The 19,536-nt window shown below is 46.6% G+C and overlaps 1 protein-coding gene across 1 annotated transcript; it reads right to left on the reverse strand.

Annotated features, from left to right (window-relative positions):
- Nucleotides 1–1,168: 1,168 nt before the first annotated feature.
- On the reverse strand, nucleotides 1,169–4,144 carry phox2bb (paired like homeobox 2Bb). Its single transcript, XM_061834345.1, has 3 exons — nucleotides 3,885–4,144; nucleotides 2,660–2,847; nucleotides 1,169–1,690 (listed from the first exon to the last, which is right to left on the reverse strand). The coding sequence occupies exons 1-3, from the start codon at nucleotides 4,123–4,125 to the stop codon at nucleotides 1,241–1,243; spliced, it is 879 nt and encodes a 292-aa protein (XP_061690329.1). The 5' UTR covers nucleotides 4,126–4,144; the 3' UTR covers nucleotides 1,169–1,240.
- Nucleotides 4,145–19,536: the final 15,392 nt, after the last annotated feature.

Here is a 19,536-nt window from a genome sequence, read left to right on the forward strand (position 1 = left end):
ATAATTATTATTGTTTTTTGTTTTTTTTTTGTATCATCAACAACCATTTCAATGCCTTGGAAAACTATATGCGCACGTAGAAATATTCCCTCCTTAAATATAACCATCCAGTACCTAACGTAACATATAAATAACCTTCCAGACAATAATGCTCACAACAAAGAGGGGGATTTAAAAAAAAAGAGAGAGAGACATGCAAATTATATCCAAATAAATACATTTGCATACATTCCCTTTTTAAAAATAAAAACAATGATAAATCCTCATTGAGTCCAAATTAAAATGAAGACTATACGCAGCTATGGTTCAACTAGCAGGAGACGAGAATACATATTAACACGATACAATTGGAGCCACAAACACACTGCAGTAGAAAGACGCACAAAAACATAGATCCATGTCCATGGAGGGGGGGGGGGGATTGCGGTATTTGTGCCTTTTTCCCCTTCTAATTATAATGGACAATTTAGAAACTATCAAGTAAAGAGAGAAAAAAAACACATAATTCGCGGAAAACTCGATCAAGTCGTGCAGTCGGATCCCGCGGGAAAGCTCGACCGCCCGCGTCGGCGGATCGTTCGAAATCGGCTAAAATCGGGACCGCCCAAGATGGAATGCAGGCTCCTGATGTAAAGCCATAGTCTGTTGAATTAAAAAATAATAATCATAAAAAAATGTGGTCGGCATGTTCCTTGAAACAAATTCCAATCATCCCAGATGAAACGTAAGCGCTTAGTCGGTCGAATCCCTTCAAAATTCTTTCAAATCTAACCTTTCACGTAAAATTAAGACTTAAAACGAAGTCGTCGGCCACGTCGCCAGTTGAACCCCTCAAAACTCCACTAAAACCCAAATTGCCCCGGATAAAAGGCGGGCTACGCGGTCAGCCTGTAGTCGGCGTTATCCGACAATAACAAAAAAACTGAAACGTCCAGATAACGTAGACCGGCTAAAAGCGGCCTGAAATGAACGCAATGGGCCGCCTATTCGGACATGTTTGTCTGTTCCAAGGTAAACAAAGCGCTTGTTTTATCTGTCTGGGTGATGCTACGCGCTAGCTAGCCGGTCAGCCATTTGTTGAAAACTGGAGTCAGCTTCCCAAACGTGACTTGAATTGAAAATATGTTTTTTTTTTTTTTTTTTTTTTGTACAGCAGATGCCACACAAAAGGGAGACAAAGCAAAAGCAGGAAAGTCCGTCGGTCCGTTGCGTTCGCTGTCCGCCCGGCGCCGTCGTATTATTAGAACATGCCGCTTTTTACTAAGGCAGCCTTCGCTCCGTTCTGTCTCTGCAAGGACGACAGCACGCTGGCGAACGGCCCGCCCAGAGAGTCCGGGATGGAGGTGATGGTCCCCGGGGCGGCGGCCCAGCCTTGGCTCGGCGAGGTCACCCCGACCCCCGTCACCCCCACCCCCATGCCGGACGATACGGCCCCCTTGCCCGGTTCCGCCTGTCCGCCGTTGCCGCCGCCGCCGTTCACTTGCACGCCGGTGGGGCTGGGACCACCGCAGTTGGAGGTGGGCACCGGGTTGGGGCCCCCCGTGCTGTCCGGGTCGGCGGATTTGGCGTCTTTGCTGTCGTCGTCCCGCGGGTCCGACTTTTTCCCGGAACCGGATTTTGCGGCGGCGGCCGCGGCCGCGGCTGCGCGCTCTTGCTTGCGGAACTTGGCTCGTCGGTTCTGGAACCAAACCTGTAAAAGAACCCGAAAGACCTCGTTAGTCTGTAATCGAGGCTGTTTGAAGTTGTTGTTGTTGTCTTGTTTTGATGGCGGGAAGAGGGGGGGGGGTGAAAAGAATATGGATTTTATTTTTGGCTGTGGGGCTGGCACTGGGGAATTAGGTTCATTTTTTTTTTTTTTTTTACAGATAAAGGCCTCCTCTTTAATAATTATCCACCAATAACCGCTGCAGTTAAGTAACGGCAGGCCATTAGTAATCGGTGTTACTTTCCTAAAGTGTAATTCCACCTAATATTTTCCATATTAGTAATGATAATAAATGACGACGCCCAAAGACACTCCTCGGTTTGACGACGACTTTTGGGAGAAACAGCAAAACTCTTTTCATGTTTTGGGGAAAATGGGGACACCAAAAAATACATTCAAAAAAATTGAGATGAGTCATGTGGAAAGTAACCATAAGTGTTGTTTGAATCGTAAAATTGTATATTGCTCGTACAACGCTGTATGTCAATTTATTCCATTTATGCCAAAAGGAAAATCCCCAAAGTTAAAATATGATTCGAGAAACGGGTGCATGTCTGTTTATGTTGGAAAGGTCATGCCAAAGGTCAAACATGACATGAGTGCTTCAAGGCAGTACGTGCATGTATTTAAATTCATATTAATTCTTAATTCTTTAATTCTTTGGCTGTATGAAACTACCTGGTGAAGTCAAACGTGATTTGATTATTAATGCAACCAAAACACTTTGTAAATTGGTTACTGACTTTTTTTTTTTTTTTTTTTAGATTATGAAGTCTGCCTGTTAATATATAAACAAACTTTTTTTTTTTGTACGTATGGATCTCGTCTCAGAACCAAATTTGTGGTTTAAATAGTACATCGAGTCTAAACGTGAGCTTTTGCGAATGGGTGTCGAAACGTGTATCGTTGCCAGGCAATTCTGGCCGTTCGCAGCGAACCGGAAGTGGCGCTGACCTGCACTCTGGCTTCAGTTAGGTCGATCTTGAGCGCCAGCTCCTCGCGCGTGTAGATGTCCGGGTAGTGGGTCTCCGCGAAGACCCGCTCCAGCTCCTTCAGCTGCGCGCTGGTGAAGGTGGTCCGGATGCGCCTCTGCTTGCGCTTCTCGTTCAGACCCCCGTGGTCCGTGAACAGCTTGTAGGGCACTGGGCCGGGACCAGGAAAAGCACATAAGCATGCATTTATTTGAAGAAAAAAAAAATCATAATAATAATAATAATCATCATTTAACAAATGAGCGCCATGAACTTCTTAAAATAATTCACAACTCAGGGGAAATAATGTAACTCGGCATATTTCATACATATCGATATGGCAAATGTCATTTTGTTCTTATTATTGTTTAATGTTAAAATAAATGGATGTGTTCAATATCGTATCACGTTTTTAATGTCGTAAAATTCCGTTCCCCCAAAAAATAAATAAATAAAATTACATATCGTCTCAAATGATGTTAATTGTAATGCAGAAGTGTAATAACCCTGCTGGAAAAAAAAATCCATAGAAATTCTATAGAATTTGTACGGAACAACTTGTTCTATAGAACATTGGCTGTGATTTTCTATAGAAATTCTATAGGCCTTGGGTCCTAAAGTTCTATAGTTCTTTAGAAATTCTTTAGAAATGTTTTATAGGAAATGTTCATTTCTATGCGTCCGATGGAAAAGTTTCGTTTTCTGCACAAGTCCTCTCTGGACCACACCGTCGAAATATTGTTGTTGTTTTTTTTTTTTTTTTTAAATCGTCAAAGTGTTATGAGATTGTGTTCCTAAAAATGAGTCTCGCGGCCCTCGCGGATGACCGCCGGCCTTTCGCCGGCCAACGCCGGCCCCCGAAATCCCCCGACCGAGCGTCTGCCGAACCCTCGCGAAGTTGTCACAACTCGTCGCCTTTCGCGCGCACCCCTAACTCCCAATTTGGGCGCCAATAATGAGTTTTGCTCTTTGCTTATCTAATTATTGGTCTCATCGCAAAGTAAACGCATTACGGCGGTTTAGAGGCTAATTCTGTTGGAGGCTTTTGGCTGCGACACGCGCGCCGATAACCGAATTAGGGGACGCGCGCGCGCGCTCGCTAACGCGATAAATTCCTTCATTTGTGTAAGCAAATGCGGGTAGCAAAAAAAAAAAAAAAAAAAAAAAGAAAGAAAGAAAACTTAAACGGGCAAAAGTCCGCCGCTCACCTGCCGCGTACGGGCTGCTCTGGTGGTCCCGCAGCGTGCCCAGGCTGCAGGATCCGGGCGCCAGCGACGGGCAGCCGGCGGTGGCCCCGAACGTGGTCCGGATGGGGTTGTACTGGAAGCCGCCGGCCTGGCTGCACGAGCTGAAGTCCGCGTAGGCCGACGCCAGGCTGGACGTGTCCATGCCGGCCATGCACGACTCGTAGGCGGACGAGTTGAGGTAAGAATACTCCATTTTATACATTTGGGAAAGGGGGGAACCCAAACGCAGAGAATCCCAAAGTCGGATTTGGAGGGAGGGCGGAGGACGCGTGATCTTGTCGGCCTCTCTCGGTTGTTGTTGTTGTTGTTTTTTTTTTTTTTGTAATATATATATATATATTCGTATTATTTATTTTGTGGGTGGGTGGGTGGGTGGGGGGTTAGATGTTAGGGGGTGGGGAGTGGGAGAGGTCGATGTTGCCTGCTCGGCGGCCGCTCCAGAAGTGGCCCCCTTTATAGCGGGCCAGGCGCGTTTTGTGAAAAGCCCCCCTAAGAGCCGCCTCGCATGGCGCGCAGGTCTCCAGAGCATATAGAGCTCGTCATCAGGGCGCGGACAATGGCGGCGCCCTGCCTGCCTGCATCTGCTGCATCTGCCGCCGCCGCTGCCTCCTTCTCCTCCTTCTCTTCGTCTTCCTTCTCCTCCTCCTCCTCCTCTTCTTTCTCCTCCTCCTTCTCCTTCCTCTTCCTCCGCCGCCGCCGCCTCCCCGCTTTACATGACAATCAGTCATCAGTCGACTGGGCCCGTGGTCCATCCGAGCTGCGGCATCATTGATCCCCTCACCCCCCCCCGCCCCCACCGCCCCCTCGCCGCCACCCCTCACCCCCCCCCCTTTTTTTTTTTTTTTTTTGCTGTAATTAGAATTTAATACCGCGCCATTAGAAGCAGAGAAGGAGAGCGGGCCTCCTTTTGCCCTTTAATTCAATCACACCACTTGGAAATAATGAAAGTTGGGTGACGATTCTCCCTGATGCAATTTGCCCCCCCTCCCCCTCCCAAACTCCCCCCAAACCTTTTAAGACCCGTTAAAAGCGAGCCTGCTAGCCTTGGTGGGGGTGGGGGGTGGCGGTCCTTTATTTTTCTTCTATTTAGCATCGATGTGGATCATATCGACTGCATATTTTTAGACATTTGCCGGCTACCACAAACCTAAAATTGGGGCTTTTATAGTTTTTTTTTCTACACTATGATATTTGAAAATAATATTGCAGTTGTATTATATTTTGTTATACCTTGACCAAGTATACAAATAACGATAGGAAGTCATTTTCATTTTTATGAAGCAAAAGTAAAACAACAAAATTTCGCATTTTGGTACAAGCAACTAGTAGCCTGATTAGTATTTTTTTTGTAAATAATCGTTTGTAATTTTCGTTTTCTTATCTACAATAATGTTCTGCATAATTTTGTGTATTTTCTGTTTGTGCAATCAACCAATTGCATGTGTGTATTCTGCATGCAGGGAACCAATAAAATCCCAGTAACCCCCCCCCCCACACACACACACGATTTTCCTTTAACTTGGAATTATTTTATCCTAATCAAGTATTGTAGTCATTTAATGATGTATATTAATTTCACATTTTTATTGTACTTTAATATTTGTCGTACTCACAATCTTAATTTTTTTTACAAGTTCTGATTTATAGACTTTAAAATGTTTTTTTTCGTATTGTTTGTGCATAAATTTACACTAACGTGTGATCTCGATAATGAATGCAATATGAATCGAAACCAAATGATTGGTATAAAAATTCATACTGGTATGAAAAGGCAATTAAATAGCTGCGTGAACATTCAGAAATAAGCGCGTTTATTTTGATTTTGTTACGTCCTAAATGTGTTCATTGGTATTGTTCGATTAAAAAATATTATAGAGAAAGCAGTTACGTCAATTTCATAATGCAAATCTGGAAAAAAGAGAGAATAATAGTCGGCAAGGATGTATGTGATTTTATCATTTTAGGAATTGTTTTTTTCCCTCATAATGCTGTTTTTGTATACCAGTAATCTATTGTAATAATAATAATACATTAATAATAAATAAATTTTCCACCATTGAACTTCCTTTATATTTGAAAATATGGAAGATGAGAAAAAAAATATATAAAAAGCCTGTGCGATTTTTATTAGATTTTTACTCGACCTTCTATGCTTAACCCCCCCCATAATGTTTTTTTTTAACCACGAAATTCTTATTAGTTGTAATAAACTATGTAATAGTTTCATTTATTTGTCGTATTATGCCCAACAAGTCCATATGAGCGTGTTTAAATGTAGACATAAGAAATAATAATAATAATAATAACGTCCAATTACCTTTCGGTCCATGAATTGTCTTTTATTGCTTTTTTTTTTTTTTTGCTTCTTTTTCATCCCACACGGAGTCAACAAATATCATTTTTTTTACAACCAAATATCCTCACGTGCCTTGTATATATTATAGAAATTAATATTGAACGCCCTTCGTCGCAGAAATTGCTGGCATCGTTCAAAAATAGGAAAAGGCCAGTCCACATTTTAGCATTTTTTTTTTCAAATTTATATATAATGTTCACTTTTTCAAGGAAATACCATTTGTCAAGTGTCCTCCCCAGCGTGTTTCTCCCCCCCCCCCCCCACCCTCTTTCTTTGCACAGCATATTATGCAAATGTGGTGTCTTTTCTTTTTCTTTTTCTCCTTTTTTTTTTTCCTGCCTTTTCTGCGCACAAGCTGGTGCCGCGAAGCCAAGAAGAAGGAGCAAGTCAGCTAATTGGATTACGGGTAGCCGAAAGGGCCAAATGGCGCGCTGCGTCCTCCCTCCACGCGTCTGGCGGCCAGAAAAGCAGCCAAATAATTTAATCAAGCTCAAAAGGAAGCACAAGTCCAAACGCAATTAAAAGCTTTCCTTTTCTTTCGCGGGGGGGGGGGGGGGGGGGCATGCTCTCGCTCTTTCGTTCTCTTTCTTCTTTTTTTATTCTTTCTATAGCGCACAATCTCCCGTTTTTTTTGTGTGTGTTCTTTCTTTAAAACGGTCCTTTTTGAGGGGCGTTTACACCTGCTGCAAAGATCGCAGGTCAAGCCGGCTAATTTTATTCAAATGCCGTTATGTAATGTGTGTCGTTACAATATATGTCATTGTTTTGAAAACACATTTTAAAAAGGCACAAAAAATAGGTCAAGATAATACATAAACAGAATGTATCTATTTGTTATTTATTATTTCAAAGTCACATGGAGTAAACATTTATATCAATTCGTGAATGAAATAAACTACATTTCCAATATCAATTATGATAAATGAAAGGGATACAGAATTATAAAAATGTCAATTGTCAACATTTTCAACTGAATAAATTATAATACAACTCTATGCATATATTGTATGTAAATTATGATTCAACACTAGATTTTTAAAGGCATCCAATAGAAAATAAAGGAGAATAAATAAAAATAATACATTCAATACAAAATTGTAAGAAATATTTATTTTCAAATAAAATCTTAATTCATCAAATGTTTTCCTAAAAAGTGTGTTCAAAATTGTGCATAGGTGTAAAAATGTTTTACCTTTTATATTTTAAAATGAATAATTACATTCGATATCACATAATTTAAGGGGGAAAAAATCCAAAGAAAAACTAGAAATATTTGAATTAAGAACTATCCGCCCATCCAAACCACTTATCCTCACAAAGGTCACGAGAGAGCCGGAGCCTACCCCACCTTGGGCGAAATGCAGACGACACCCTGAACTGGTCGCCAGTCAATTGCAGGGGAGATCATTTAAGATAAGATATATATAATTGGTAATAAGATAAGATAGATAATTCATGTAAAAAAAATCTAAATAAATTAGCCCATGACTATGTAAACAAACATTTAAAAAAAAGAATCCATAAAAATGTACAAAAATGTGGAAGACTTACAAACAAGTTTCATAAGAAACATTATTTTGAAAAAGATACAATGGTCGGGTAGGGGACAGCATCTCGAGCAGGGAGGCCAGACTTTCCCCCTCCCCAGCCACTTCATCCGCCTCTTCAGGGGGGAGTCCGAGGCATTCCTGACAAAGTCTCTCCAGCGTGTCCTGAGTCATCCCCACGTCCCACGGACCACACCGGAGCGGTGTCCGGATCCGATTCCCCAGCCGCCTCATCTGGCTCCTCTCGATGCGGAGGAGCAGCGGCTCTACGCTGAACCCCCTTCTCGCCCCATCCCTAACGCAGAGCCCGGACACCCTGCGGAGGAAACAAACGCATTCGGGCCGCTTGTATCCGGGATCTCGTTCTATCGGTCTGGACCCACAGCTCGTGACCAGTTGGCGAATTGAGACCTTTGCCTTTTGGGCTAGCTCCTTGTTCGCCGTACTGCACGACGACTCTCCAACAACAAAGCCCCGTTGTGCCATCAGAAGTCTCCAGACTCCCACAGGCCGAAAAGTCTCCAGGGTACTCGTTCCGGGTTCCGGGACTGCCGGGGTACACCCTGAACCGGTTGCCACCCAATCGCAGGGCACATAGAGACAATTTAGAGTGTCCAAGTCATGTTGGATATTTTTGAGATGTGGGAGGAAAGCGGTGTGCCCACCCGGAGAAAACCTACGAAGGGACCTCAGAACTGTGAGGCCAACCGTGCCACCCAAAAAAAAAAAATACATACCTGTGAATAATATACATGGTTTCTCTCTACATGTGTTGCTTCACTGTTTGTGTTCAAATAGCCTTTGCTTGAAGGGTCGACTCATTAGCCTGTCTGTGGCATTTTCTGATCAGGTGTATTTTGAAGTGTTTCCTGTCCTCCAACAGACACACTCACAATCACACCTACGGGCAATTTAGAGTGTCCAATTAATGTTGAATGTTTTACGGGATGTGGGAGAAAACCGGAGTGCACAGAGAAAACCCACGCAGGGGAGAACACGCAAACTCCTCATGGGATCGAACCCAGGACCTCAGAGGAGTTAGGCCAACGCTTTCCAGCTGATCCATCGTGCCGCCCAAAGAATACATTCAATGTTAAAAGAAAAAAAAAAGCATATCCATCAAATGAAAGTGTTATTTTGAAATATTAGCGAGAAGCGTTGTTCTAATTTCCATCCGGCTGCATGAACCTAAATATGGAGGCTTTATTTTTATACGTTTGAGGCCATTAAAGATGGGCATTGAAGTCCTTCTTAAAGGGGCGGCGCCGGCGCACAAATAATGATGTTCTGCATTTCAATAAATCACATGCAACACAATGTTGGACGCCTCCCCTCCATTTAAGGATGGTGCCCCCCCCCCCCCCCGCCCCGCCCCCCTCATTTGCCGGTTGCCCCGCCGGCCAGGAATGCCATTGTGTGCGCGTGCGTGTGCGCGTGAGGGTTGGCAAAAGGAGGACGGATGGGAGTGGTCGCCCTGTCACTCCTCGTCGCTGTCATTTGTCAACCCGCCCGTTCGCTTTCGTGATGTGCGCGTTTGTTTACGGGGCAACCTTTTAAATTGATGTCTCAATTAGCCCCATAGTAAAAAAAAAAAAAATGGCTTCAATATTTGATAATATTGAAGCCATTTATATATATTTGCTATGAAAGGAAAGTTCATAAATCTCTACATAATTATACTTTCTTTTTCAACAACATCGTATTCAGATGATTTATCTGTTTATTTATCTATCACGTTCATAATTGTCAACAGAAAGTACTTTTGCGTTTTGGGGTTTCACTTCCAACCCAAGCGGATAAGATTTGAGATACAAGTTTGATTTGTTTTGCGACCATGTTCTTGTCTCAAAGCGTACTTTCGCTTTGCAATGAATTTTAAATTCAGTTACGGGTCATTTGCCGTCGTCCTCACCCCCAAGATGACATTATTATGATTATTTATTTATTTTTTTTTTTTTTGGGGGGGGGGGTTCCACATGAAAACTTCCCCTGGGTGTTTTTAGCAGTATTTTTCTGTTATATAAGATGCAACTAGCGACGGATCGCTGTACATGGGCACGTTTGATTGAAATAATAATAATATAATAATAATAATAATAATGGGGGTGGGGGGGCAATCAATCCCCTTAACGGCCGCGCGCAATACAGCACAGGTTGGTTGTTGCTTTGGACCCAATGCCACATGCGCCGCGTTTGTTTCCCAGCGCGCAGATGGAACGTGACATCTGGAAAAGACGCCGATTCGATTAGTGGGTGTGCGCGTGCACAGGAAGTGCCACACCAGCGCGCGCGCGCACACAAAAAAGAACATGTCGCAGATGCAGTCCGACTTGTTATTGGAAAGTCGACTGTACGGTCCCGCGCTAAGATCGTGGAGTTTGGAAACTGTTTTTATGCGTTTCTGATTAGCTGGTCACTGCAAAAATGTTGCGCAATCCGGGGGGGGGGGGGTCAAATTATAGTTATGGTTTCTCTCAGAAATGATAAAAATCTTGAATCGCTTCATCACGCCGCGGTGGATCACCTGGTAAAGCGTTGACCTCACAGTTCTGAGGTCCAGGGTTCAATCCCGGACCCGCCTGTGTGGAGTTTGCATGTTCTCCCCGTGCCTGCGTGGGTTTCCTCCAGGTGGCCACTCCGGTTTCTTCCCACATCTCAAAAAACATGCAACATTAATTGGACGCTCTAAAATTGCCCCTAGGTGTGATTGGTAGAGGGACTGTTGTTTGTCTCTTTGTGCCCTGCGATTGGCTGGCAACCAGTTGAGGGTGTACTGCAACTTCTGCCCCCTGACAGCTGGGGTAGGCTCCAGCACCCCTTGCGACCTTCGTGAGGATAAGCGGCAAAGAAAATGGATGGATGGAACTACTTGTGAAATCAGGGGTCATGGGTTTTTCCCACTATTGTTGATGCTGAGTAACAGAGGAAAAATGATCTTTATCATTTATGATAAGACATGGTACTGTTTTGAACCGGAATCATGGAAGGTGACGCATGATTTGCCTTTGCGGGCCACATAAAATCACGTGGGGCGGGGGGCGGATGTGGCCCCCACGCCTTGTGTTTGACACCAGTGAACTCGACAAAATGAGAAGAAAATAGATTTTCAGGTTTTAAGTGAGAAAGGGGTGTATTTTTTTTTTTTTTTGTGATTATCTGGTCCTACAGGGTTCGACCACATCGTCCCATGTTCTGCTAACCATAGAATCAGTTTTTGGGGGCAGGGGGCGACCATTTCTGCTAAATTCTTGACTTTAGCCCATTCAATGTGGGCGGAGCACGGCGTCAAAGTTGGATGATCATTTCATGGCTTCTCTTGAAGTCCCCCAAATTCAGTCCCTGGCACCAGTTTCACCAATTTACTGCGAGGCGGCCATTTTGATTTGGACGGCGTCGGATGTTTGCTGACCATTTCGGGGCGACGGGAGGGGCGAGACGCGGAAGCCCTCCGCGGAGCGTCGCTCCTTTCCGCCAGCCTCTAAGTGACCGCGCGGTGGGCCGGCGGGCCGCCGCATTAGCATAAAAATCTCATTCCGGGGATGAGATCAGGAAACGCGGGAGCCTCCAACGTGGCCTTGGCACGGCCGAGCGGGATCAATCCCTAAATGACTCCGACCTCCACGTGGACATTAACGCAGGCAAATGCCCATCGACCCGCCGCCCAAATCCGATTTGGACGGGAGAAAAGAAGACGTGATCATTAAATCTCTGTGCCCCTCCCATCCCCTCCCCCCGCGCTCAGGAATTTGATTCATAAAATCGTCGGGATTAAATTCTTATCGGGGAGCGCTTGTCATCGTTTGGGTCGGGCCGCTGCTTAACGCGGCTGCTCGATGGCCTTCATGAGATTTCCGCCTGTAAATAAAGTCGTAATTCAATCTCGGCCGCCGCATTTCGTGTGCTTCTTAGTCGGATCGCGGAGGGAAGCTCTGACTGCGGTGCGGTTTCTTTTATCCCTTCCTGTTTGGGATTTTAATCCACAAGACAAGTCAAATATGAACATTGCCTCGGTAAAAGATTTTTTAAAAAAATTCCTTTTGATCGTGTTCGGGTGGGTTTGAGTGACCCAACTTGCTTTTACGATACTAGCGCTGCATGGTGACCGTGAAGGCAACAGTACTACTCCACAACAAGCAGCATTTGGAGGATAGGAAACACTTCAAAATACACCTGATCAGAAAATGCCATAGACAGGCTAATGAGTGGCAGTAGTGCCGTAATGAGTCGACCCTTCAAGCAAAGGCTATTTGAACACAAACAGTGAAGCAACACATGTAGAGAGAGATCATGTAAATTATTCACAGGTATGTATTTTTGTGGTGGCACGGTTGGCCTCACAGTTCTGAGGTCCCTGCGTAGCTTGTCTCCGCTTTCCTTCCACATCTCAAAAATATCCAACATTAATTGGACACTCTTAAATTGCCCATCGGTGAGATAGTGAGTGCAGCTGTTTGTCTCGTTGTGCCCTGCGATTGGCTGGCAACCAGTTCCGGGTATACCCCGCCTCCTGTCCGTTGACAGCTGGGATAGGCTCCAGCGCACCCCGAGACCCTCGTGAGGATAAGCGGCAAAGAAAATGGATGGATGGATTTTTTTTTTTTTAAAAAGACGACTATTGGTGCAGTTGACCGAGAATCACTTCCATGACGCTGCCCCCAGTGGTCAGCTTGCATACACCAGAAGGAACGGCACTAAATGAAATCATATCTCAAAATATTGAATTCTTTACATTCAATTTATAATTATGTTGTTACTCTGTTTTTATAAAATGAAATGTTAAAGTCTTGCTTTCCTGATTTAAAAAAAAAAAAAAGTTTTTGTGAATAATCCAAACTCGGATAATAACGTTTTTGATTGCACGGCCCTGTTAAAAGGACTCCGCGGGGACGTCGGCGGCGTCGCGTCGGGATGCCGAAGCGGGCGCGCGGCTTCGATGGTGCCGATCGGGACCCTTCGGTGGCGTTGACGTACGACAAAGGGCGGCGGGGTCTCGTTTGCCTCCCTGCGGCCGCGCAATTCCCCACGAAATCTTTTTGAAAGCGTCCTGAAGCGTCATCAGTTTTCCCAATGGCGGGTCAGGGCGTATTTTATCATGCCCCCCCCCCCCCCCCCCCCCGCGGCCCCCGCTTGAGCAATCGACAGCGATTAGGCCTCCGCGGCCCCATAAATCAGCTGCGTGACCCGTTATTATTGTTGAATTGAATAGCTGTTGGGGAAGTGAGGGTCAGTGTCATTAACTGGCTCCCTGCCTCTCCACGCAGCGCACCGCCCCCCTCCTCTCTCCTTCACGTCCTATCCGCGGGCCCCCCGAAGGCATGTGGCCCCTCTATACAAGGACCTGCTGGCTAATAATGCCTAAAAGCTTAATCACACATGCATTAAGCGGCGGACAGCGGCCTTTTGTGAGCGCGGTCGGCTTTACTGGAATGAGGCGATTAATGGCCATCTGAGCGGCAAGCGACAAGGCGACGTGGAGAATGATGGAGCGCTTTTTAATGGCGGCGCGCGGGAGGGAGGGAGGGAGGGAGGGAGGACGGGACCGTCGGGAGTGGGGGGGGGGTCTTGCCGAGAGGAAGCGCGGCCGGGTGGGCCGCAATTACAGTAGCCCCCCGTTCCTCACCATCGATCATAAAACGTCAAGGTCGTCTGTTGTTATTAGGCGCTTTTAGCCCCCCCCCGTGCGTGGCGGATTATCGCATGCAAACACCTGTGCACACCCCCCGCTGTGTTAATTTCATATTTGGTTATGACCGCTTGATTCCGCCGGCGGCCTCCACCTGCATCAACAAGGAGTCGCGCTGCTCATTTGCGCGAGGCCAATTAAGACTTGAAATCGTCACGCTGCTAATGAGGAAGTGAATATACGAAATATTACCCCCCAGAAAAATTACAAAAGAAATGGTGGGAACCTTTCCCTGAGGAACGCCGCTCCAAATCAAATGGCAGCTGACATGCATTGAGTGATATACATGCACAAATGTAATGTATGCACAAAGATACCAGGGCACAAATTTGGAGTAGTTCAGGATTAGGGTTTGACTAAAATGACGGGACCCGAAACATTTCCCTGAGGAACTTCACTCCAAATCAAATGGCAGCTGACGTGTATTGTGTGACATACATGCACAAAAGTAATGTATGGACAAAGATATCAAGGCCCAAATTTGGAGTAGTTTAGGATTAGGGTTCAACTAAAATGACGGGACCTGAAACATTTCCCTGAGGAACGCCGCTCCAAATCAAATGGCAGCTGACGTGTATTGTGTGATATACATGCACAATGTGGACAAAGATAGACCAAGATTTCAAGGCACAAATTTGGAGCAGTACAGAATTAGGGTTTGACTAAAATGACGGGACCCGAAACATTTCCCTGAGGAACTCCGCTCCAATTCAAATGGCAGATGACGTGTATTGTGTGACATACATGCACAATCTAATGTATGAACAAAGATATCAAGGCACAAATTTGGAGCAGTTCAGGATTAGGGTTCGACTAAAATGACGGGACCCGAAACATTTCCCTGAGGAACGCCGCTCCAAATCAAATGGCAGCTGACGTGTATTGTTTGATATACATGCACAATGTGGACAAAGATAGACCAAGATTTCAAGGCACAAATTTGGAGCAGTACAGAATTAGGGTTTGACTAAAATGACGGGACCCGAAACATTTCCCTGAGGAACTCCGCTCCAATTCAAATGGCAGCTGACGAGTATTGTGTGACATACATGCACAATGTGGACAAAGATGGACAAAGATATCAACGCGCACATTTCAGTTCGACTAAAATGATGGGACCTGAAGCACTTCCCTGAGGAACTCCACTTCCAAGCAACAGCACCTGGCTGATTGTTGCTTGCGATGGAACATCCCAAAGCAAATAATTTTAAAAGGGGCTTAAGGAAAAACCGAATGTTTGTAAACAAGCAAACATTTAATCATACGATGCGGATTAACATGTTTTGGACCGGTTGGTCAGCATCGCAAATGAGAACCGGCCCAGTAGAATTTCCATCGTTTCATCCTGACGTGACAAATCGCCGCGTGTGCACTTTGGCAATCGAACGCGCACCTCCTCATCATCGCCGGCTGCAAATTTGATCAGAACCCACCGAGGACCCCCCCCCACCCCCCGCCCTGTCGTCTAATGATGAATTGTTGCATTTCGGGCCTCATGTTTATGCATCAGGGCGACCCGCGCGGATCTCTCCGGCGGTTCCGACCGGTTCGCATGTTGGCGAAATCAGGACGGTCAGAGGCGGCCGGTCCGGGCTCGGGCCCGAACGCGGACCGAACCCCCGAAATGAAAGTCCGACGGCCTCGGGGGTTGATATCGGGTCGGGCGGGCGGGATTCTGGGGGGGGGGGGGACCGTAAGAGGAGCAATAAGGCTTAATGTGATCATCCGAGCCGGAATGGAAGGCGCGTTCGCCAAACCCGAGAGGTGACAGAATGATGAAGTTTCGATTGGATTTGCCGAGAGGGGGGAGCCGGGCGGCGGATCCACCCCCCCCCCCCAAAGCGACCGCGCCGGCGCGCCGCTGGATATGAAATTGATAGGCAATATGTGTTCATAAGAACAATTACGTTGCGAGAGACGGGCCAGATTGCGACGCGGACGCCCGGGAAAAAAGCCTCGTTTGATGCGGCACGTGAGAAGTTTGATTTCGCCAATCGTGTCGATTGCGGACCGATGAGCGCGTCTCGTCTGATTTGCGGTGTCATAATTCGATCGTAGGTGACAAATATCATACAGAAAGTTAATAAGGGTTTGATTGTTAGCGGGAAGAGCACACGGCAGTGAAATGCGGCCGTATCGCTTATTTATTCATTCCATTAATAAACGAATTGGGTTCGAAGGAAGGGTGGGCGGGGGCAGAAGTGTCCCTCAAGCACGCCCCCCCCCCCCATAAAAATTGCACTGGCTGTGATCTACTTGGACTATATTTATTGTTTAAGGAAATGTGGTTATCATATTGAAGGCATCAAATGTATTCATTTTGTATTGGCATAATAATGTGGCGGCACGGCGGTTCAGCTGGTAAAGCGTCGGCCTCACAGTTCTGAGGACCCGGGTTCAATCCCGGACCCGCCTGTGTGGAGTTTTCATGTTCTTCCCGTGCCTGCGTGGATTTTCTCCAGGTTTCCTCCCACATGCCCAAAACATGCAACACTCTTGGACACTCTAAAATTGCCCCAAGGAGAGATTGTGAGTGCGGCTGTTTGTCTTGATGTGCCCTGCGATAGGCTGGCGACCATTTCAGGGTGTACACCGCCTCCTGCCCGTTGACAGCTGGGATAAGCTCCGCCACTCCTTGTGAGGATAAGCGGCAAAGAAAATGGATGGATAATAATGTTGTTTGAGGAGTCCAACCTTGGTGGTTTGCTACGTGTGACCGTTGTCAAGTTAGTTAGCGTCAGTCCCTCACAGGAAGTGCTGCGATTTTAATTTTCAAAACAAGAGAAAACGGGAATAACAAGAGCAAAATGCTGGCTTGACATTATTTTGCTAAAATAGAAACCAATATTTCTTTGTCAACACTCAAGTCGTCCATCAATCATCGTCATTTTCTTTGCCGCTTATCCTCACAAGGGTCGCAGGGAGCACTGGAGCCCATCCCAGCTGACAACGGGCAGGAGGCGGGGTACACCCTGAACTGGTCGCCAGCCAATCGCAGGGCACACGAAGGCAAACAATCACACCTAGGGGCAATTTTTAGTGTCCATGTTTTTTGGGATGTGGGAGGAAACTGGAGTGCCCACCCGGAGGAAACCCACACAGGCGGGGCCGGGATCGAACCGACGCTGCACCAGCTGATCCACCGTGCCGCCCAGATTCAAATCAGGTTTATGTATTTACGTCTATGCTACTTTTTACATAATAATATGCATTTTTAATCGCAAGAAGTCGCCCCTCCCGTCCCTTGCACATAGAAATTCAAAACACACCCACAATAACACACTAACACACACACCTGCACGTACACACATCACATCGACTAATACGGGGGGGGGGGGTAAATGACAATAAAATCGTGATTATTAAAATGTATCTCTACGTGTAGCAAAAACTTGTGTACATTGTAGCTTTTGTCTAATAAGAGCCAAACAACAAAATTGTCCAATGGGCCGTTTGGGCTCTTGTTTTGTCTTCTATTCCCAGGCCGTCCCGTCCTCCCTCCTCCCTTCTTCCTCCTCCCTCCTCCTCTTCTTTGCAGGTTCATTCAGAACCGGTCAGCTCGCGGCTTCCGGCGGGACCCGGACCCCCACCCCACCGCCACCCCACCGGCCCGGATTGATGTCGTCGTCTCGTCGCGGCCGACCTTTGCTGTAATGGCCGCCGCGGACGTCGCAAACTCTCACATCAATTTGGCCCAATTGGATGTGGCATGTCTCGGCTAACTCGATTTGCGGAGAAATGCACCTGTCTCTGCCCCCCCCTCTCTTCCCCCCTGTATAGATTGACTCCCAAGTGGGGAGAGGGGGAGGGGGGGGTGTCAGTGGACTAGTAGCCAAGTCCCCCCCCCTCCACCTGCCCCCCCCACGCCCTCCAAAAACCCTCACTTACATGCACATCAACACAAAGTTCTCATCTTCCACTCTGATCTTTTCCCGTCTTACTTTGCAGATGCTGCCTCTCTGCAGTGTGTGTTGGGGGGGGGGGTTGTATTGGAAGGGGGGGGGCAGAGCAGAAGGAGAGCCATTAGCCAGCTTCTAATCACATTAGTGAGACGTTAAAGGGGGGATGTGAGTTTAAACAGCCAGCAGGAAAGACAAGATGGAAAGGGAGGAGGAGTGCAGGGGGGGGGGGGGGGTAAAAGTTATTAAGGTGGACCGCGTGGGCGTGTCACGTGCAAGGTCACTTTAAGAAAACGCGCTGCCTCCGAACGTGATCGGCATCGCGCGCGCGTCCAATCGGCGCCCACGACGGGCCGTTGACAAACGACAAAATGGCCGTCACTGGAGAAGCGAACGCGCGGCAGGCCTCGATTTCCGGGCAAAAATCCTTCCCGTGGAGGAGAAATCAAGGTGAAGGGGGGATGAAGTCGGTTTATCGACACGATCGTTCACGCACAAATATTAAAGTCCGAACAGGCGAGTGGTCTGTTGTGAACAAAAACAGCAGCACCAGGAGTCAGAAAATAGCCCAAAAAAAACATTGTTGGCGTGAAATAATAACACCACGGAAGTCATCAAAACAAAAAAAATCTGCGATGTCATTAATTGCGTCTCGATGTGCCCCAGCAATTGGCTGGCAACCAGTTCAAACTGCCCGTTGACAGCTGGGATAGGCGCCGGCACTCCCCGCGGCCCTGGTGAGGATAAGCGGCTAAGAAAATGGCTGGCTCCATCTTGAGAGAGATGTGCTCCACCGTTTTTTCCCCTCTCCGATATTCTTCACACGGGAAGTGAAGTTAAGTTCAAGCTGACCGAAATATGACAAATTTGTCCATATTTATAGCGCTCGTGCACGTGACGTCACCGTTTTCACGGCGCCATGTTGCAGGTCAAACTGAGCCGCTCGACATTGTGGGACTCTTTGAACCGGAGGAGAATATTTGCAATACCCGAGACGTGTTGTGCTGTTGGTTGTCACAACAGACAAAAGAGATCTTCAAAGAGACCATTCTATGAAATATTAGCTGAAAAGACCGGAAAATATCGTTGGATTTCGGCAACCTGTGTAGCGCTCGCTTCATTTCAGGTAGGAATTATTCATCTCAATCTCAAACAAACAAAAACTATTTATAATGCTGAGTTGGCTCATTTGAGAACAATGCGTATTTAAAAAAAAAAAAAAAGAGGTTTAAGGAGGTTAAGCGTGGCCGCAATACGCTTCCATGTAAAATAAACAGCCGCGGAAAAATATGATTTACAGCATGAAGTTCATCACTATTTTTTTTCTTTCCATTTTTATGTTTTTTTTTTTCTTTCTTTTTCTCCCACGGGGGTGCATTGTGGTTCTTGTACCGCAAAGCGTTTCATGTGGAAACGTGCGCAATGCTTTCTGGGAAACGTAAGTGAAGGTTAAAAAAAAAAAAAAAAAGCACAATTGCGTGACCCCCACCGACCCGTCCCCCCCCCCCACCACCACCGACACCGGCGATGTCCACTACAGAGACATTGAGCACACGGCCTCCTTACCCCCCCCCCCCCCACTGACCCCGCGCTGTCCCCCATTATGTAGCAGTCAGAAAGCTTTTAGGAGCTACGCTAACACCCAAAGATGGATGGCAGCAAATGGGGGGGGGGGGGGGGAGCAGGTGGTTAAGAAGAAAACGTCTCGCTTAATGCCTCTAATTTAATAATTGGGAAAAGTGACACACATGAACGCACACAAAGACCGGACGGACGCGAGGACGGCGGGACGGACGCGCGACGACTGCCGACGTCACCTCGGGCGACTTTTTCGTGCGCCGCGCGTCCCGATGCAAAATTGCGAAATCAACCGACGCGCGCGATTGGCCGAGTCATGTCGTGATGTGATTATGCGCTATTGCTTCCTGTAATCACATCACATGACCTCCTCCTCCTCTTCCTCTCTCTCTGTTCTCGCCGGACCCGTTCCCGCTATTCGGCGCTCGAGCTTCATGTGTTCGTTCGTTCGTTTGTTTTGGCAATCGACTCCACTAGCTGGAAATGGTGTCGCGGAGACAAAATGGCCGCCGAGCCTCACAGCTGTCAAAACAATTACAGTAGGTTTTTC

Source organism: Syngnathoides biaculeatus, chromosome 11 (genome assembly GCF_019802595.1).
Source record: "Syngnathoides biaculeatus isolate LvHL_M chromosome 11, ASM1980259v1, whole genome shotgun sequence".
Taxonomy (NCBI): domain Eukaryota; kingdom Metazoa; phylum Chordata; class Actinopteri; order Syngnathiformes; family Syngnathidae; genus Syngnathoides; species Syngnathoides biaculeatus.